This window comes from Maylandia zebra, linkage group LG2, assembly GCF_041146795.1.
Source record: "Maylandia zebra isolate NMK-2024a linkage group LG2, Mzebra_GT3a, whole genome shotgun sequence".
Taxonomy (NCBI): Eukaryota; Metazoa; Chordata; class Actinopteri; order Cichliformes; family Cichlidae; genus Maylandia; species Maylandia zebra.
Window position 1 is genome coordinate 42071153 of NC_135168.1, and position 21113 is coordinate 42092265.

Here is a 21113-nt window from a genome sequence, read left to right on the forward strand (position 1 = left end):
TATGTAAACATCATTTATTATTTATTTACATGTCGAAAAGTTCAAGTATGAGAAATATTTAGGATGAGGGAATTCCACATATCCACCAATGTGGAGCTCAAAGAGAGAAAGGCAGTGATGCAGAATCTGAGTAATGTCAAAAATAAGCCTCGGCATAACCAGCAGAATGTCTGTGAATTGTCTGTGAGTCAGTCTTTGCAGGATGAGCAGCGTCGTCACTACGTTTCTCTTTTTGCACCTGAAAACTTTTCCCTCTCGTCTGTGGTTTCCTCCTCTCCTTTTCCTTCCCCTTCTCCAGCTCCTTCTCTTTCTTCTTTTTCAACCTCTCCTCTTCCTTCTCCTTTCTTTCTTGTTCCCTCCGCCGCCGCCTCCTCTCCTTGGAGTTCAGTTTGTCCTCCGCCTCTTCCTCAGCTGCATTCCCAGTCCCTGGCATATCACTGAAGTCTTGAATCAAGATTTTTGGCACTTGCATTTTGGGTGCCTTCTTAGCCTTGTTGTCTTTGTGATGCTCACCTCTCAGTCTGCGGAAGAGACCAAAACGTTTAGGGGTGTCGGGCTGTGGCTGCTGCTGTGTGGGGGCTTCCTCTGTTGTTGTTGCTGCTGCTGCTGCTGCTGCTGCAGGCGGCAGCAGATCAGGAGCAGCTTGTTTTGAGGTCACAGCTTTAGGATTGCACTGTGACTCTGTGAGTTTGGCTTCTGGTTGATTTTCTGAAGTTTTCTGGGGGGTGGTGAAGAGATCCTCGGAAAGCCTGCGGGCTAGCCTGGAGCTACGTGAGGTGGATGACTTGCGAACGCAGAAATCAGCGGATGATCGACTGCTGCGACGCTCAGGGGTTTGTACCGGGGGCTCTTTTGCAGATTGAGAACATTGGACTTGAGGAACATTTGTTGGCTCAGAAGAAATGAAGACATCGTCCTCTCCTGCTGGAGTTTGTTTAATCTTTTCAGTAATTTCTTCCTCCTGCGTGGGCTCCACTTGTTGAACCTTTTGATTTGAGTCTTCAGGATCCACAGTAACCTGGCTTGTTGTCTCTTCAGGTGCTTTTGTCTCAGAGGTACTAATTTGTACTGAACTCTCCTCATCAGGCTCACTGGTGTGGTTGAGCTGATCAGCTGGTGCTGCAGACTCTTCCGTTTCCATGGGTGTTGCAGAGTCTGCAGGCTTCTCATAAGTCTGAGTTTCTGTTGGTGTTTCCTCTGTGATTTTTTGAGTATAGATGCATGAATCACTTTCAACCTGTGCCTCCGAGTGTACATTCAAAATCATTTCTTCTGTTGCCTTATTTGACGCCTCCACTGTGTCTTTTCCTACTGTTATCTCAGCTTTAGTCTCTGGATCATCTACTCCACCAGTGCTTTCTTTTTGTTGAGTGCATTCAGATGAAGACAGCATTAATATTTCTTCTTCTAGCTCCATTTCTGTCTTTGAATCTACTTGTTGTTCTGAATCGACTTCTTTAATTTCTACCTTTATATCGCACTGTGTGGCTGAATTTTCCTGATTATGTGTCAGAACCTCATTTTCTGTGTCTCTTTGGGTGTGGGACTCTGCTTCCTTTTCTGTTTGTACTAATGACTCAGTACTGTGGTATTTTACTTCAAGTGCACCTTTTTCTGTCTCCTTGATCAGCTCTTCCTTTTCCTGTCGTGATTCTGCCTCTGCTGCACTATTCTGATCATCAACAGTTAAAGCTTCAACACCTCTGTCTGTGTCCACACTTGTCTCACTTTTAGACTCCGTAACGTCTGCGTTCATCTCCACCTGTTGCACACTTTCAGTGTCAGCACTCTCTTCTGATTTCACGTCAGCTTGTATCCTCTGCTCCTCGCCTGCGTTTACACCTATTTGCATCTCGTCCTCTGTGTTTGTATGTGCTTCGGCTATTCTCGGTGTCTCACTGTGGTTTTCCTCCACAGCAACCACGTGTTTCTCTGCCTCTTCATTTGTGTCTTTGAGCTCTACTTCCTGGTCTTTGCTTTTATGACTTTGTTCTTCTAGCACTTGTGATTCACTCTCTGCGTCCAGCTTTTCTTCTTGTTCACAGTGAGGTGCATAATCAGGGGGATGAAGAATATTTTCAACAGTCTGATTTGGGGCAATCTTTTCTTCTTGTTCTGAAAGCATTTTGCTTTCATTTATCTCAGTCAGCTTGGTTTCATCCATATCACTGAGTTTGCGTTCCCCTGTCTCCCTGACTTCAATTGTCTCAGTCTTCCTGACATCACTTGTCTCCGTCTCCCTGACATCACTTGTCTCCGTCTCCCTGACATCACTTGTCTCTGTCTCCCTGACAACACTTGTCTCCATCTCCTTGACAACACTTGTCTCCGTCTCCCCGACAACACTTGTCTCCGTCTCCCCGACAACACTTGTCTCCGTCTCCCCGACATCACTTGTCTCTGTCTCCCCGACATCACTTGTCTCCGTCTCCCGGACAACACTTGTCTCTGTGGCAACACTCATCTCCGTCTCCCTGACATCACTTGTTTCTGTCTCCCTGACATCACTTGTTTCTGTCTCCCTGACATCACTTGTTTCTGTCTCCCTGACATCACTTGTCTCTGTCTCCCTGACATCACTTGTCTCTGTCTCCCTGACAACACTTGTCTCTGTCTCCCTGACAACACTTGTCTCTGTGACAACACTTTTCTCCATCTCTCTAACATCACCTGTTTCTGTCTCTTTGACACTGCTTTCCTCAATTTCAGCAACTCCTTTTTCCGTGTTTTCAGTCTGTTCTTTTCCCGCTGCTGTTTCTTCTGTTTGGATATTTTTGATTTCTTGAATCTTGTCAGGTGTCTGTGAAATTTCCTTCTGTTCAGTTTGTCCCTCTTTTTGTCCCTCTGAAACTACATCCTCCTCCTCTTTGACTCCTTGTACCTTCTTAAAGTCAAACTCATTCCAGCTTTTCCAGTCCTCCCTTCCACCCATTGAAAGATGCCTCACTACTTTGTTACTGCCTTCAGAGTCAACTGTGTTCCCTTTTCCCACTTTCCTCCACTTCTTGTGAAGGAGGGAAGGAGACAGTGAGAGAGAGGAGGCTGAGCGAGTTAGTGGGACAGAGAGGTTCCCTTTCTGTCTCTCTTTCCTCTCCTTCTCAATTTCATGCTGCCGAGCTCTAGCCCACGCCTTCTGGTATCCATGGCAGCGACCTCTGGGGTCAAACGTGGACGATGGTTTTTCTTTCCTCCACTTTTCCAGCTCCTTCTCCGTCTGCTTTTCCAAATCTTTACCCGACAGTGGCACAGAGCACACCTGAAACAAGAAGGGAAACTCTGCAGATAGTTTGTACCCCAACAACACAGTGTGTCCCGCCACAATACAAAACCTGTTAAAGATCCCTGAGAAACACCACAAAGAGCCTTGAACAGTTACCCCTAACCTCCAAATTCCTTAGATCATAATCCAATTGAGCAATTTTGACACACTAATTCCAAGCACCACAGGACACCTCCAGAGCTCCCACGTTCATGCCACAGTGGATCAGACATGTTTGTGGCTGAGCTGTTTTAGTAACTTACCAAGATTTATATCTACGTTATTTGATAGAATAGTGCCATTTTGTAAAAAAATTAAATAAAACAAAGTTAATGATAGAAACATGTTTTAAATTTACTCTTCAGGGTTTTTTTTATTTGCCTCATCTCTTTGGTTTGCAGCCATCTTTTTGAAAGGTTTTTGCTTTTGAGGTGTATCTTTTTACACTATTTGTGGCCATGATTAGTTTAATTTACTTGCTCTGTTGCTTTACAAATGAAAGCTGTTATCTTGAGGTAATTGGCAGAGAACAAGATGCTTCTCTATAAGCCTATCAGGTTTAAAAATCGAAATCTTACCTCTGCTATGAATTCGTCATCTTCATCGTGGACCTCCTCCTTAACACCCCTCAACTTCTCCAGAGTCTCCATTTGGCCCTGACACTGCTTCCTCTGCTCAGCTCGACCCAACACCCGGCGCACCAGCACCGCTGCAACCTGTAGCAGCACCCGGACCCCTACGAGGAAAGATGAGGGCGAAAGAGGAAGACCTGGTGAAAATGCTACATATCAGGTAGATGATGGCAGTGACCAAAAATGTAAGAATTGTGCAGATATTTAAACACTTCTATATATAGTGGACAAAACCATCGCTTTTAATAAGCTGCTATTCCTGCCAGTCCTAAGGGGGTTGTGTTAGCCTGAGGTCAGCTCTACCATAGCAGAAGAAGAGGTCCCAGACTCGGAGAAGCGTGTTGAATGGAAGGTGACGTGTGAACAGACACATCAGCCAGTCGGTGGCAAACATGAGGGGCTCCACTCCGTGGTTCTGCAGATGTTTGTGTGCAGCTGGACACGTCTTTTTCAAAACCCAGGTCAGCATGGCCGCATCGAACAGTACTCCCTCCTACACAGCACACCACAGTAGGCTCAGACAGCTGCCCAGCTTTCAGGGTCAACACATGATTCATCTTTGTGTTTGGGTTATATTTATAGCACAACTTATCAAGAATCAGCCTTGAAATCAACATCTACTCGCCTACGTGTTGATTATATGTATTATAAAAGGTAAAAAATGTAAAAAACAGAAGATGTGCATGTCCTCACCAGCAGAGGGCTGTAATATCCGGGCAGGTATTGCTCACTGATCTGAACCAGACACCAGAAGGCCTCCTGCCAGGTTACATAAGGTGAACATTAGGCCAATAACTGCTCCGTATTATAGAAAATTAGCACTGTATTCTCAGGATTGCATTAATACTGTTATACCTCTGAAATAAAAAGCTTAACAGGTCGATGAAACAAGCAAGGTAGAGTCGGTGTCTTAAATGAAGGTTGTTGTTTCTCCACTGAAATCTAATTATTTTAATGTCTTTGCAGCTGATTTATCAGACCGAAGCTAAACTGTTAATGGCCTTTACCTGAGCAGGCATGTTCATCAGCAGCACTGCAGCCACCGGCCCCTGAGCCTGACAGTAACCCTCATCTGGCTGATACTGGGTGTAAGCTTTCAACACCCGGAACAAACCACGCTGCCTGCAGACACACACACACCACAATCATCTCTCACACAGCCAGAGGTTTCAGTCACCTTTGACAAGAGTTATACATTTAATAACGAAAAGAAAGAAAGACAAGTGACAAGACTGTTTGCTGTTCTGTTGAATAAGCCTTTAACTGTGAAAGCTAAACCAGGGAAACTATGAAAAGATTGGAAAGCCACGCTGAACACTAAATAAACTGTATGGTTATTCTGCAGCTCTCAGCTTCAGAAACAAATAGCAGAAACGTCGCCTACCCGTGTCCGTCTTTGGACTGGAACATCTCGTGGAAAGGGAACTGCCGGTCCAGATCTCTCTCAATCACATCCACCCAGCTCTGCAGAGCCGGCTGCTCATCCAGAGTCTGATGCAGAGACAAAAAACATAAAATGCATACCAAACAATAGATTTTTGAGTCTTTAAAATTCTAAGTAAGTTAGTTTGTTTTTCAATATTATAAATAATTTAACTTTTACTCAATAAAATATAAGAAAACAGTGATCACAAGATCTCACAACTTAGAACAGTGTATATATAGATGATCAGGCATAGACTGTATATAAACAATGGACAATATAGCCTCCAGGTCTAACAGAAAGCAATGTAGAAATGCCTTAAACCTGCATTTTGTTTAATTGCCAGAAGGGGAAGACTCCTGGTGGGGGAAAAAAAAGTCAGATTGCGTAGAAAAAATTAGAAAATGACCCTCTTGGTCATATTAAATTATTTCCTGATAGGTTTACGGCCTTAGTCGCTAATCTGAAGTGGTATTTAATGCAAAATACAATTATAGTCCCATTTATAGTTAAACGAATGATAAAGACGGCATGATTTAGGGAATGTGATGTTGCTGCTCTATAAGTATGTAGTTTCCTAAATTTCTCACTTAGATCCATCAATCACTCGTGAACAACATGTTGCCGGCCAAATAGTAAACCAGCACTTCAAACTCCAACGAGAGACAACATGGTGGCTATGTCCATCTTTTACATAAAGTCTTTGCAGCTGGACTCTTGCACTTTCTTAAACCATCCCAGTGAGAGTGTTTGTTTCTCTTGCCTCGTAGAGGTTTTCATGCTGTTTCATCCTGTTGGCAGCTCCGCACAGCAGAGGCCAGCACTTGGCTCTGAGCGAGGCAGGGATTCCTTTCTGACACTGCACTTTGACCTAATGAGAGACCCGGAAAACAAACGGTTACTGTGCTTTTTCCTGATGTGTCACAATGTCTATCATGTATAAGGCCCATCGCCCATCATTTGGTGCCAGGGTTTATTTTCGGGCATCTTTGACGGGACGCACCTTACTGCTCTTCTTCGACAAGATGCGATCCCATTGGTCAATGATCTTTATCCACTTGGCCTCCCTCTGCCTGACCAGTTCAGGTGGCGGGCCCAAACTCCTGACACAGCACAGCACATGAATCACCAGGTAAGTATTTTGACACGTTTCACCTGTTTGCTGAACAATTTAAATTCTGGAGACCTTTGTAGTGCTGTGTCGCTGCACACTGTTTAGTGTGTTGTCATTACAGACACACAGTGCTCCGAAAACAAGACAGGAAACAGGAAAACCACACGTTAGCAGTGTGAAGTCTCTATGGCAACAGGTCAGGATGTTATCAATGAAGAAAGTAAAGATGACAGGTTGCAGTTTGTTCAGTTAGTTTTAATGCTTAGTTTACACCGCCTCGTGTGCAATCCCCTGCCAGGGCTATTATCAAACGCACAGTCAGCTGATTCTGAAAGTAAAATTGCACTTTATTTTTCAAGTACACACACCCACTTTCAGTTCAGTCATTATGTTTTTTGCAATATTTTTTTTTTTTTGTGGATTATATGTAAAGAATATCAAGTGTAAACAATCTGTTTGTGCAGTTTCCGTCCTGAAGAAGGCCCACTGTGGTTGAAACCACTTGGCTTTTTCACTGATACGCTCAGCTAAATCATTCTAAAGCATCTCCTCCCCCTTTGCTCTGCTTATGAAACTGCCGTAAAGCCACGTTATTTGCAGGGGTCATCCTGATTTCTTTGTTTCTTGACGTGTTTCCAACTGACATGCATTCTTACACATTCTCCACTACACCAGTATAGCCTGAATGTTCCTTTCTTTCACTCTGTGTGACTTTTTCTCTCAATCTTAACATCTCTGCTCTAACAATTTGTCTTTTAACTCTTTATTAATGGCATTTAGTCCACCTGGCTGTGTGTGTGTGTGTGGGGGGGGGGAGGGGGGGTGCAAATGCTCCTCTGTCTCTTAAAATCGGCAGATTTAAACACTGCTTCAACACTTCCTGGTCTTGTCATGGAGGAAAATTACTTTGTTTGCTGCTTCAGGGGGTGTTGTGTGCCCACATTAGAAACTCTTAGCTCATCTGGAACCTTTGTCTTTGCTCATATAAAGACAAAGCAACAACCATTAAATTATCTGATAATATTTAATATTTAGTTTCAAATTATATCTTCTGACAGCAGGTGCAAACCTTACTATTACCAAAGTCCCTGGGCTTTCTGATCTGTGTGATCTCGACAAGGTCGCCCTGCACGTCTTTTAGTCCCTTATAATAAAAAAAAAAAAAAATCTCTTTAATGGGAGAATGAAAACTTAGATCCCCTGGTTTTGAACAGATCACCAACAGCACAGTAAGAGTACACAAGGCGCAAGGTGGATGTGCTCACCCAGCTGTGGAACCATTGGTTAAGATGAAGCCAAAGCGGTCTGTCTCCGGTTCAGATCCAGAGCTGTCCTCTTCACTGAGGTTCTTCTGGGCTGGACTCGAAGAATTCAACATCTTAGCTAAAGAAAAGAGGATGGGCTCGTCATCCAGTATGCAACCGATGAGGATGTGTGCGTCAGAGATGTTTAAAATCTCAAACATCCAAGATGGTAAACAGCTTAACCCCACTCTGCAAACGTCTCTGTGCACGTTTTCACCCTCTCTCTCTTATTTGACTCGGGATCTATGAAATCTGCATTTTCCAAGTTGAGAATGAGAGTAAAGAAGTGTACCAAGCCCCCCAGCCCCCGATTTTAAGTCATAAACATAACCACAGCTGTTAAAGCTTTTAAAATATACATTTAAATGTGACTACCTTTTACATTTCCGCCCTGTTTGATTAGTTGGCTGCTGAAGAGGTGAAGTGATCCTCCAGTGATGGAGGAGGAAGACAAACTTCCTCTCTCTCTCTCTTGCGTTCTCTCATATGCTCTCATTTGTTCACCACGCCTTCATTTCTCACCGTCACAAATGCAGTTTTCACATAAACTTCCGCGTCACAAACAATGACGATAAAATTATGGAGTGGTTTGTTTTTTTTTTGTTTTTTGTTTTTTTTACTGTCATGAAAATGCCGTTAAACTGCTTAAATATGATTCATCAGTCATCACATATAAGTGATAATTGTGCAATTGGGGCTTTTCTGTCATTTATAGGACTTCCTAATTGCGGGTGGGAAACAAGAAGGCCTATGCGTACTTTAGGAAGCCAGGTAAATTAAATAACTTGTTACCGGCAGTTCCCTTTCCACGAGATGTTCCAGTCCAAAGACGGACACGGGTAGGCGACGTTTCTGCTATTTGTTTCTGAAGCTGAGAGCTGCAGAATAACCATACAGTTTATTTAGTGTTCAGCGTGGCTTTCCAATCTTTTCATAGTTTCCCTGGTTTAGCTTTCGCAGTTAAAGGCTTATTCAACAGAACAGCAAACAGTCTTGTCACTTGTCTTTCTTTCTTTTCGTTATTAAATGTATAACTCTTGTCAAAGGTAAAATAATGTTGCGATTTCCTAGGTGACGGTGAATACAACATCAACGTGGAGGCCTTGAATGCAGCATTAATAGCATTGCACAGTTTAGGGACTATTGCCTCCTTAGTGTTGATCATCATAAACTTGTGCCAGTGGTAAGTCTAAAAGAGATTTACATTAATAATGACGCAAATTAGCTAGCATTGAGAATAGGCTATGTTCATCTTATTGTCATGTTAGCTCGATTATACTAAATTACCGTAAATTAACTGGCTAACATGGTTGCAAAGTTGCTGACCGATGAGTTTACCTTTATGAGGAATGCTTAGCGCATTAAAACATTTTTCATCTGAACGGAAATATATAAAAACTAAATAAAGCTTAATTAAAGAAATTAGCCTGGCAGCATTAGTGTACCAGAGCCTAATTTTGCTAACTGTTATGCTATTTGAAAGGAGGCGTTCAGGTGAATCGTGTAGACTGTATGTTAGAACCAGCGGCTGGGTTAAAGGCTTTATCCTGTCATTGGTCAGGACAGCTGGTCCTTCATGTGTCCGAAAAACACAGGTAGTTCAGATTAAACCTCTGTGGTGGATTGTTTTTTGATCGTATACGTATTTTTATACTAGCACCGATACAGTAAAGGCATCGACTGATTTATCTCTGGGTTTACATGTTAAGAAATACTAAGGTCTTTATGTAATGTCCCTGCTTATAGGTTTTTCAGCTGATCGACTTTCCTGTGTATTTTACGATTTTACACGGCGAATACTGGTCAATAATCGAGGGATAATCCGAGAGTGCATTTCTTCCGATTCAAACAGCGTCCCGTGAACGTAGCAAATCGCTAACGTAATAGTTGGGATTTGGGGCGCCAGATTACAGGATGACTCGGATCAGCTGGCAGTCTGTCTCCCTTTTTTCACTCCTCTCTTGTTGTAGAGAAGCTTTTCTGGGTTAATACGACATTTATAAAAATATTTGCTGCAATATTGGCTCCACTGAGCGAACCCTTTACAGTCAGGTGAAAAGGGAGTGTTTTACGGGACTTTGCAGTAACCTGAAAATTATGTTCCTCATGCAAGAAAATGAGAAAAAGAGCGCCCAATTTAAAAAAAAAAAGTCCTACTAGCTTCAAGAAAAGGGAAGTATTATTGAGGAAAAAGAATGGGAGTACCCGGAGAGAACCCACGCAAACACGGGGAGAACATGCAAACTCCACACAGAAAGACCCCGGCCTGATGGTGGAATTGAACTCAGGACCTTCTTGCTGTGCGGCAACAGTGCTAACCACCGTGCATTAACCTATCCCCACAAGCTGCATGTCTTTGGACGTCCAAAGACATGCAGCTTGTGGGGATAGGTTAATTGGATAATCCAAATTGTCACTAGGTGTGAATGTGCAAATGAATGTGAGTGCGAATGGTTGTTTGTCCCTGTGTGTTGGCCCTGCGACAGACTGGCGACCTGTCCAGGGTGTACCCCGCCTCTCGCCCTATGACAGCTGGGATAGGCTCCAGCGCCCCCCCGCGACCCTGAAAAGGATAAGCGGAAGCGAATGGATGGATGGAAAGAATGGGATCTCCAAGAAACAGACAAAAGGAATCAGCAGATGCAAGTAAAGCCTGGTGAAGCTCTGGGGGAAAAAAAAAAGAAATCCTCCAAGAGAAGAAACAACAGGGCATAAAACAGAGAGAGATGCAATGCAAACTCCAAGACATGGAGATAAAATACAGAGTGCTGAAAGCAAGGTGTGATAAGAGACTGCACACAAATGTAGAGTTTCTTCAAGAGAAAAGGTTAAAGGAGATAAAACAGAAAGAAATGGATTGCAAGCTTCAGAACATTGAGAAACACAACAAAACAAGTAATGCTTGAAGTTCTGGAAAAAAAATAAGTATAAAAACAAGTGTAAAAAATATAGGTATAAAAATAAGAAATGGGTAATAGCTGCATGTGTGCTTGTGTGTGTGTGTGCGTAATATGCATACTTTACTTGTTGGATCCAAATCCCAGAATACATTTGGCATAAATGACATAAATCTCCCCTTTGATCATTGATCAGTAAATCTCACTGCATATAAATTCTGAAGTCTGATATAATTTCATTAGTAAAGCTGCTCAGATGGTTAAATGTTGAACTTTGTTGCGATTGCTTTTCTCAGAATCACTAACCCCCGTTTTGATTTATTTTTGCAAGTTGCTGATTTCACACAGGTCCACTGCTGAAACCTTCTTTGAGTTTTTCATTCAACAACAATAGTCTCAGGCAATAACTATGTAATTACACTTAGTATGCGACAGTACATAAATGTACATAATGAAAATGTATACTCTTTAGCATATATTAACTCCTGGATGTAAAATAAAATATACAAAAGAAAAAACTCTGATTTTAAATCACATTTCAGATCACCACAGTAGGATATCCACAATGTAGGATTCAGGCATTTGTTTTAGTTCAACATCACAATCATTCTATGAGTAGTTTACAGAGCCAGTAGTTAACAGCAGTAACTTCAGCTGCTTCAATTCATTGGCATTAGCAAGCATTCCTTTATACACAGCATTTCAGTCAGGTTGAGGTCTGGACTTCCATGCTGTAGATTTGCTGCTGTGCTTGGGGTCATTATCCTGTTGCATGGCCTAATTTAGGAGAAGCTTTAGGTGTCGGACAGATGGCCTCACATTTCACTCTACAAAACTCTGACATACGGAGGAGTTAGGCACCTTGCAGGTGCCTATCTCTCGTGGCTACAAAACAAGCTCAAATCAGAAACCTTGCACCAGCATGATTGAACAGTTGGTTTGAAGTGTTTGTGCTGTGTTTGAGTTTTGCTGAAGGTAGTGCTGTGCAATATGGCCAAACCTCCACTTTGGTCTCATCTGTTAAAAAAAACTGTGCTCCAGAAGTCTTCTTCAAGGGCAGCTTTACCAACTTCAACCATGTCGTCTTGTTCTTTTTAGAGAAGAAGCTTCCTCCTAGCGGCCACTACTAACAAGCCACAGTTGTTCAGTCTTTTTCTAATTATACTGTCATGAACTTTAACATTTAACATGCTATGTGAGGCCTGTAGAGGCTCAGATGCAGCTCTTGGGTATTGTGCAGTTGTGAATTTCTTTTTTCACGTTTACTCTGAGAATCTTCATTCTTCTAACTATTCTTTACTCTTTTAAAAGCTTTCTCTGCTCAGATGTCTGCAGCACTGAGTCTACGTCTTCTCCACTGCTACTCCAAACAAGGTACTAATGCAGGTGTCATTAACACAGTAATATTTAAGTGCACAAAATATTCAGATCACACGTGTATGTCTCTCCAGGTACATTTGGATATGGCTGCGGTGCAATTCGCCCGCTGAGTCTCAGTGTGCAGAGAGACGGCTACAGTGAGTACACACACCAAGAGCTGTACATATATATGAATCTCCAGTGCAGTGACCACATCAGCATGCCAAATTTGTATTTACTCTTCTACTCCTCTCTCCTTTTATTCTTCTGTCAGAGTATGTAAATGCTCAGGAGCTGCCAACAGACATGAGATCCATCACTGACCGGGCTGCCACAACCCTGCTTTGGACCGAGCTCTTCAGAGGTCCCGTTGATTGTGTTTTCTGTGCTGATAGCCTAGATTTGTAGCCTGTAATGCTCCATGTCACAAAGCTCAAATCATCTCAAACTGGTTTCTTGACTGCAACAATGTTCACTAAACCACCACCTAAATGACCTCCACAGTCACGAGATGTCAGTTTAACAGCAAATTTGGGATGTGATCCATCAGGAGATTCACAATGTGAATGTGCAGCTGACAAACCTGCAGCAACTGTGTGATGCTATCATGTCTATATGGACCAAAATCTGAGAGGAAAGGCTCCAGCACCTTGTTGAATCTATGTGAATAGAATTACAGCAATTCTGATGGCAGAAGGGGCTCCAACCCAGTTCTACCAAAGTGTATCTATATAAAGTGCCTGATTTGTTTATCTACTGTTATTAATCATGGCCAGAAATTAAGTTAATGAGGTCAGTATACATCCATCTTATTCATATGAGTCAAAAACTCAGGCTTCATACGCCTTTAAACAGTACATTCCTCAGTACAGGTGAGTAATTGACCTCTTTTCAACTAACTCAAATCTTGCAAATCAATGTGTGTCAGAGACAGTGGGCCCTTTAAGTTTTTTTTAAATTTTTAATTATTATTTATTTATTTATTTTATTCTTTGCCTTCACGCAGGTTTGGCAATGACCATGAGTTATCTGTTCCGTGAACCTGCCACCATCAACTACCCATTTGAGAAGGGTCCTCTGTCGCCCCGCTTTCGTGGGGAGCACGCCCTCCGCCGCTATCCTAACGGAGAGGAGCGCTGCATTGCCTGTAAGCTTTGTGAGGCTATCTGCCCTGCTCAGGTAAACGCATACACACACAGTCCCTTTTATTATGATAGTTGTGTTTTGGTTTTTTTGACATGTTGAGGTTGTCTAGAAGATGTACTGAAGTACAAACAAAGCGTTATACGGAACGAGAAAAATGAATGACATCACTTTGACATGGCATAGCTGTTAGCCATGGATGATCAGGTTTGAGGGTTTTTAGAAACTGATGGTTTGGCAGCGGCAGTTCTCTGGGACTGATAAAAAGACATTGAATAACCGCTTTTTCAACCACTGTAAGAAAAGAAGAGCATTTCTGAAAACACAACATGTTGAAACCTTGAAGCAGACCAGTCACAGCAGCTGAAGGTTTCCAGCTGAGAACAGGAAACTGAGGCTAGAGTGGGCACAAGTGCAATAGTGTGGCAGATATTTTTGAACACATTTACCGCTCATTTAAACATCACCTTCTATCCGAGTATTGTTGACACAAATAACTTCCATAATCCCCAAATCTCACCAGAACTGCCTTGTGCTCTCATGTGGTTTCAAGTGCTTCTAAGCTTCTAAGCACCTTGTTGCATCTGCAGTACTATGAAAAAGTCTTCAGTCAGCCCTCATTGATTTCTATTTTGCTTCAGACCAGCAGGATTTTCTTGTAATTTATTAAAGAGCTCTTCAGCAATGGCTTTCTGTTTCTGTGTACATTGGCTGCTTTTTCCCTTATTTTCGATGCACTCTAGTCCTGTACCTAACCACTTTCTGAGGAATACTTTTTTTCTTAAGCCACTTAGCACTCATGAATGAATCATTCAAGACAAAAAAAAACACCTAAGGATGAGCCGTTGCTGTGCCTACAGCTTACACATAACAATTTAGCAAAGAATCCATTTTAAATTGTGTCATAAGACACTTTTTATATCCGGGAAAGATCTGAGACAGGACCTAAGAAATGCATCTTGCTCTACACTCTATCCATCTACTGTTCACCAAAACCTGACCAAAAATGGGCTCAGTGGTAGGGTGTCTGTCAAGAAACATTCTTGAAACCAGATTATTGTTTTGAAGCTACCAGTGGATCATGAATTGCTAATCATTCAGGATGTTTTGGTTATATGAATACATGTATATCTCAAAAGAAAGAACAAAAACTTAAAGTTTAAACTATTGCTTGATGGGAAAACATAGACTGCTGGAACATTTCATTATTAGCAGGGATAGTGTTAAGGAATGCAAACAAAGAAAAGAGGCTGAGGTATGCCAAGTTAATCGGGAACTGGGACTGAAAATCAGGGGCAAAAGGTTTGATGGAGTGATGGCTCCATATTTAGTCTAAATTGTCATCATGACATGCAGAGGAGGTCGGAAGAGAGCTACAGCAGTGAGTGTCTACACACGGTGAAGGCTCTGTCATGGTTTGGGGCTGCCTTTAAGCCAAAGGTGTTGGAGATCTGGTCAAAATGGATGTAATTATGAACCCAGAAAAGTATAATCAGATTTTGATCTGATTGGCTTCATTTTTCAGCATGGTAATTATCCCCAGGACGCTGCCATTCAGTAGAAGCATACCTAGATAGTGTTCCACTCTGTACGTTTCTGTCAGTCATGGATCGGCCTCCCCAGAGCCTGAACCTCGACATTATTGAAGCAGCGTGGGATCATCTAGATAGAGAACGGAACAAAAGCCAACCAACATCCAAAGAAAAGCTTAATGGCTCTGAAGACGCCTGAAGAACTATTCCTGACAACTGCTTAAAGAAATGATATGAACACTGCCTAAGAGAGTTCAGGCTGTGCTGAAGAATAAATGTGGTCATACTAAAATTGTATAAAATTCTCTACCCAATGTGGTGTTGCACATATTTAAAAAAAATCACTGTACATATTTCACATTTTCCAGAAGAAAACATGGGTGAGAGTGAGACAGTTCTGAAGGTAAACAGGGGTGTAATGTCTCTTCACTCAGTAGCTGTTTTGAAATACCTCAATTTGGGCACTTATGCTAAAACATTATCTAGATTATGTATTATTTATTTGTTTGTTTGTAGTCAGTTCTCAAAATGTCTGTAAAATGAATGTTGCTGATATTTGAATGCTTCCTACTGTTGTGCCAATAAACATGATGCTTCCCTTTCCTTTCTCTATTGATCTCAGGCTATCACTATTGAAGCTGAGACTCGAGCCGATGGCAGCAGGCGGACCACACGCTATGACATCGACATGACCAAGTGCATCTACTGCGGCTTCTGCCAGGAAGCCTGTCCTGTTGATGCCATTGTTGAGGTAAAAACAAGTGTCCTCCAAGTTTGATGAAGCTGAACAAGCAAATGATAATGTGGGGATCTTTCACTGTCTTTACTCTAGTTCAGTACAATAAATTTACAACTGAAAAACTCCACTATTCTACCCAACCCTCCTTCAAAACAGACAGTTAATGTCTTTAAAAAAAATTGAATTCCTTCTTCAGGGTCCGAACTTCGAGTTCTCCACAGAGACCCACGAGGAGCTGCTATACAACAAGGAGAAGCTACTCAACAACGGAGACCGATGGGAGGCTGAGATAGCAGCCAACATACAAGCAGACTATCTGTACAGATAGACTCACTGTGGGAAGGTCCTGTATGTCCTCCTGATATGCATTTAAAGAGATTACTGGCGGTTTTACAGTTATGCCAGCGGGTTCCGAGTGGTAAAGCCTCATACACTGAGGAAATTCTATAAAAAACGCACAAATTGTATGCCTCTTGGGTGTAGTTGTACTTTTTTGATGTTGAGCTGTAGCACGTCAAAGCTTGCAATATAAGAGTATATTATTTGAAATGTTTGTTTTAAAGATATTGACAGACCTGTTGCAAATTTAACTAACCGAATTGAAATTAAAGGGGAAAAACCTCTGAAACTGAGAAGATGTGTTTTGTGGGGTTTTTTTGTCTTTTATATTATATCCAAAACTTGACTCTTGTTGGACCAAATCCCTTATGTTAAGTGAGTTAATGACTGTGTTTTTAATGGTTTATTAGGCTATTGTTAGATGGTTGTAGCCTCCAGTGTAACTATTGCCGGCTGCAGTTGTGATGCAAATAAATTACTTTTAAATTTTTAGTCAATAGAAAAAAAAAATATATAATTAAATATGGTTATTCAGGGTTCACTGGATTATCTGCGTTTTCGAGTTGCTTAATAAATAAAAAACTGACCAACTGACTTTCAACTATGTCATTCTAGTTTTCGAAATTAAAACGCACTTGTGTTTTTGAAGCCAGCTCTGGTAAACAGATGGTAGTTATAGAAATTGATTATTATTTTTGTAGTACACAAAGAAAGAAAATAACTTTTCATTCACTGACTTTTGTGTGGTAAGTGTACCAACATTACTTGGTCTGACCTACGAAGCTTTGGCTAACACTAAACATTTTGGGTATTGGGCTCTTTTGTCTGCCGCATGTGCATCCAAAAGTTGTTCAATGAAACGAGGACGTTGCTGCTATCCTGTGGGTTTTTTGTTTTGTTTTGTTTTTTTTTTTTGTTTTTTTTAACAAATTACCTCAGAAATAAACAGCTCGTAACCATACCCAGCTGCCCAGCCTCAGCTGCTTGTCTGTAGTGGGAAATTGTGCTTTTCTAGCTACATGTGAATGTCTTTTAGGGTTGGATAAGTGTGTTTAAATAAAGACTGAATGCTGAATCACGTTCAGTTAGGACCGTGTTGCTTCTTGATGCGTTTTTGCCGCTGCAAGGGTCACATGATAAGGGCGGAAACTGACTCATAGTCCACGCTGAATCTCCCGCGAACGCAGCCATTTACTCTTTCCTCTCTTCGAAGTGTTACCGGTGAGTCTCTGAATTCCTCTCACAATGCGGGCTATCATATATTTCAAGTTTGCATTCGTTGGGATAAAAAGTCAGTTAAAACAATGGGCAACTTTAACTTTGCGATTTTGTAGCTGTATCCACGTGAGGAATGGGGCAGCTGGGGAAGGCCGGTGGTTTTTCTTATGCGGCTAACTAGCTGTTAGCTCGATGAAAAGAATGGCTTCCATGCTGTGCTAGCTAACGGGTTAGCATGCACGGCTAACCCTCATTTTTTCTGCTTTGTTCTTGGGACTCGCGCGTATTCCTGTAAATACATATTCAGTATTTTTGGCAAAATATATTGTGGATGCGTGGAGTTGCATTTATGTGTAGAGAATTATTTAGGCTGGGTTTGACTTGGAGTGTAGCGTGGAACACATTAGATGGGCTTCCAGTCGGATTGTTTCAGTCGAACAAGAAAAAGTGCGCTCGCCCGTCGTGTGGCGCACTCACTCTAACGTTTTTAGCTTTCCTAGCTAGCAGCCGTTGGTATTGAAATACGCATTTAGAAGCGCGCTTTCGAATTTTCGATTGAACGCAAATACACATTGGACACACAACATGAATTAAACCTTTTTCCACAACATAGCTGCACCGTTACACGTTTACTCGTTACGTGTGCGTGAACGTTAGCTTGGATGGAAAATGCTAGAAGTTATGGCTATGTAACAAGCTATGGAGTTTAGCTAAACGATCAAATCGTAGAAAACTGCTCAAAGGACCAAAATAACATCTCAACAAATCATAGCTTATGTCATATTTTATCTTCTTGAAATGCCATTTAAAGTAGTTGCTAGCACTGCTAGTTGGTGTTGACGGACAACGTGCTAATCAACCATCCCGCCTCGTTTTGTTTAACAGAAAAGTCGCAACCACGGCGGACTCAATGGCACAGTGTGTTCCGGTGGCGGTGTTTAAGGTAAGTGCTTGCTATCTAACATAAATTGATGTTCCATTTCTCAGCCTTTTAACTAAATGAAGCACCGCTATCTGTGCTAACAACGGTCAGTGTGGTGAACCAGTACCAACCAGTCTAGACTAACTGTACGTTCTGCATCGCAGTTGGTGTTGGTAGGAGATGGAGGCACCGGGAAAACGACTTTCGTGAAGAGGCATATCACAGGAGAGTTTGAGAAGAAATATGTTGGTAAGTACTCGCTTGCCAGGAAGGAAATCAGCTCATTCTTTTAGTCTGGATGTGGTAATAGATTTGAAAGCAGGATGTAAGATGCCAAATGTGTTAAATGGAACTACAGGGAGCAACATGTCCTGCATGGCCTTTATCTCATCACCATTTACACCTTCATTCTCCTTATTCATTATGTCTTTGCTTGAAATTTCAGCTACTCTTGGAGTAGAGGTGCACCCACTGATTTTCCACACCAACAGAGGAGCGATCAAGTATAATGTGTGGGACACAGCTGGTCAGGAGAAGTTTGGAGGCCTGAGAGATGGCTACTACATTCAAGGTGCTCCTTGCATCCTTCGCACGCTGCTCAAGTGTCACGTTTTTAAAATTCATGTACCTTGGCTTTAGCTGAACAATACATTAATGCTTTCTTGCTTCCTCAACAGCTCAGTGTGCTATCATCATGTTCGACGTCACTTCTCGAGTCACCTATAAGAACGTGCCCAACTGGCATCGTGACCTGGTCCGTGTCTGTGAGAACATTCCCATTGTTCTTTGTGGCAACAAGGTGGACATCAAAGACAGGAAAGTCAAAGCCAAGAGCATTGTGTTTCACCGCAAGAAGAACCTGCAGGTAATAACTGCTTGCAAAAATGTGTATTTTTGAATTGTAGAATAAACTTTTGAGTTTTGTCATTTCTAACTGCTGCAAATTGTTCTACCCGCAGTACTACGACATTTCTGCCAAAAGTAACTACAACTTTGAGAAGCCTTTCCTGTGGTTAGCAAGGAAGTTGATCGGTGATCCCAACCTGGAGTTTGTGGCAATGCCTGCCCTTGCTCCCCCAGAGGTCCAGATGGACCCATCCCTTGCTGCTAAGTATGAGGAAGAGCTTCAAGTGAGTATCACTGTACAGACTCATTTGTCTGATTTGGATGAATATATTGTAAATTTTACTTGCGCATCTTCTAAATGTGGAACAATCTGAAACATGACTTTGTTCTTCCATATCCAGGTTGCATCACAAACAGCACTCCCAGATGAAGAAGATGACCTCTAACCTGTTACCTAGATTTGTCCCTCCCTCCTCCCCCACCCGTGGACAGGAAGTCGTTGGAGTTTTGCCCCCTTACTGTAAAATCCCTTTTCAGATTTTTTTATTTTTGAATTTTTTTTGTTTTAAAACTTAAGTAAAAAAAGAAAAAAACTTGGTGGAAAAGTTGTGGTTCTAATTTCACTGTATGACACACACCCACCCTAGTGTTGTTGTTGGCATGGCAACGTGCTACTCTTCATCGTTGAGCACCCTCCATTGCACTTACCCAGCTCACATAATGCTGTTGTACGGTGTACTGGAAGCACTAAGGGGAGTAAACTTTGAATAAAAACATTCTCGGTATAACACGGCCGTGTTTGTTGTGATTTGCCTGCACGCCAACGATTTCAGGTCACACGGAGCGCCTCGTAGTTAAAAAGTGGCTTTAGCATATTCAAGCATCTTGGTGAGGATTATTTGATGCACAATACAGGTTCCTGAAACTCAGATGGCTACAAGAAACTAATAGAATTCAGCATTTACTTTTGTGCTCTCCTGCAGTCACCAGTAAATGTTTCATATGGAATAAGTCTCATGCCATAGCTTTGTCTGCAACATTGCCCACAGTAGGTCAAATACAACTAGATAATGCTATACTGACATTTGTCCAAACTTACTAATTACTACTGTTGGAATCAAGTGGATACATGGAAACCTGAAGTAGACAATGATAGCCTGTGTCTTGGTGAGCCTTTACAAAGTGTGGTAATAATGAATGCTTTGCTTTCAGGTACAGCTAAAGGAGATATACAAACCATTTAATCTTAAGAGTGTGCCATTAAATTGAAAAAGCATGCAGACTGTAGGGCATTATGGGGGGAAAAAACTGCTCCTTCAAAGCTTTGAAAGGCACCAAATACTTTAAATATTTGTGTCAGATAACATTGTTTCCAGTTAGATGAATCTTGAGTTTAAGAATGCAAAAGCTGGCTATTGACTGTGTTTCATTGGCTTCAGATTTCACTTTAAAATATAACTGATTATAAAGTTTGATATAGCCAAAAAGATCTAAGGCATGGGCATGAATGTCATGGCAATTTGGGGTTTTAATGACTTCTTTGACCAGTCCTTTTTTTTGGGATAGAGTGAATGTACAGCATACATCTTTAATGACTTAACAAAACAAGAATTGGGTGCATGAGTGAGAATTTATTTTGAATTTACTGCAATCCATACAGGGTCAAATGCATACACATATATTGCCATTAATATTTTGGTTAAATGTTCCTTAGCAAGTTGCCTTTTGAACAGATGATGTGAAATCATCCCAACCTGGAAAAAGAGCAGGTCAAAGAAATCAAGAGTAGATTTCTGAATCAGTACTCTTATAGATAAGCTTCTCAATAATTTGTTCCTTATTTTTGCCCTAGTTTACACCATGTTTGCATGGAAGTATGTTCAACAGTGCTGTGAAAAAGTATTTGCCCTTCCCAGTTTCTTATTATTTTAGCATATATGTCACACATGTTTCAGATTATCTAACAAACTTTAGTATTAAACAAAGATAGCCCATGTAAATACAAAATGCAGCTTTTAATCGTTGATTTCATTTCAGAGAAAATGTTATCCAATCACACAGGATCCTGTGTGAAAAAGCAGCACCCCTAAACCTAATAACTGGTTGTGCCAATCTCAGGAGCAAGAACTGCAATCAAGTGTTTGTGATAACTGATAATGAGGCTTTCACATCGCTGTGGAGGAGTTATGGTCCACTCTTTGCACAATGGTTTTATTTCAGCCACACTGGAGTGTTTTAAAGCCTGAAAGGCCTGTTTAAAGTCACGCCAAAGCATCTCAGTGAGTTTTAAATCACTGAGTTTGCTTCAGCCGCACCATAATCATCTACTTGTTTTTTAAGCCATTCTGAGGTGGACTTGGTCTGTTTCTGCTGCTTAAATCAAGTG

General features: G+C 41.6%; 3 protein-coding genes across 4 annotated transcripts; 2 read left to right on the top strand and 1 right to left on the bottom strand.

Moving 5' to 3' along the window:
* Positions 1-8166, bottom strand: tbc1d10c (TBC1 domain family, member 10C). The gene is made up of 10 exons (XM_004545491.6): positions 8108-8166; positions 7694-7811; positions 6318-6417; positions 6078-6185; positions 5276-5382; positions 4899-5013; positions 4585-4650; positions 4195-4384; positions 3838-3995; positions 1-3256 (listed from the first exon to the last, which is right to left on the bottom strand). Exons 2-10 carry the CDS (start codon positions 7804-7806, stop codon positions 137-139), a joined length of 4077 nt encoding a protein of 1358 aa, XP_004545548.3. The 5' UTR covers positions 7807-7811; positions 8108-8166; the 3' UTR covers positions 1-136.
* Positions 8167-8464: 298 nt separating this feature from the next.
* On the top strand, positions 8465-16821 carry ndufs8b (NADH:ubiquinone oxidoreductase core subunit S8b). Of its 2 annotated transcripts, none has more exons than XM_012917729.5 (7): positions 8465-8503; positions 11941-12003; positions 12081-12146; positions 12263-12352; positions 12995-13167; positions 15286-15414; positions 15599-16821. In XM_012917729.5, the coding sequence occupies exons 2-7, from the start codon at positions 11955-11957 to the stop codon at positions 15728-15730; spliced, it is 639 nt and encodes a 212-aa protein (XP_012773183.1). In that variant the 5' UTR covers positions 8465-8503; positions 11941-11954; the 3' UTR covers positions 15731-16821. The 2 variants fall into 2 exon arrangements, with proteins under 2 accessions (XP_012773183.1, XP_004545550.1); XM_004545493.6 differs by lacking the exon at positions 8465-8503 and adding an exon at positions 8788-8915.
* On the top strand, positions 16822-19517 carry ran (RAN, member RAS oncogene family). The gene is made up of 7 exons (XM_024804961.2): positions 16822-16962; positions 17845-17902; positions 18046-18130; positions 18327-18452; positions 18559-18746; positions 18841-19011; positions 19129-19517. The coding sequence occupies exons 2-7, from the start codon at positions 17870-17872 to the stop codon at positions 19171-19173; spliced, it is 648 nt and encodes a 215-aa protein (XP_024660729.1). The 5' UTR covers positions 16822-16962; positions 17845-17869; the 3' UTR covers positions 19174-19517.
* Positions 19518-21113: the final 1596 nt, after the last annotated feature.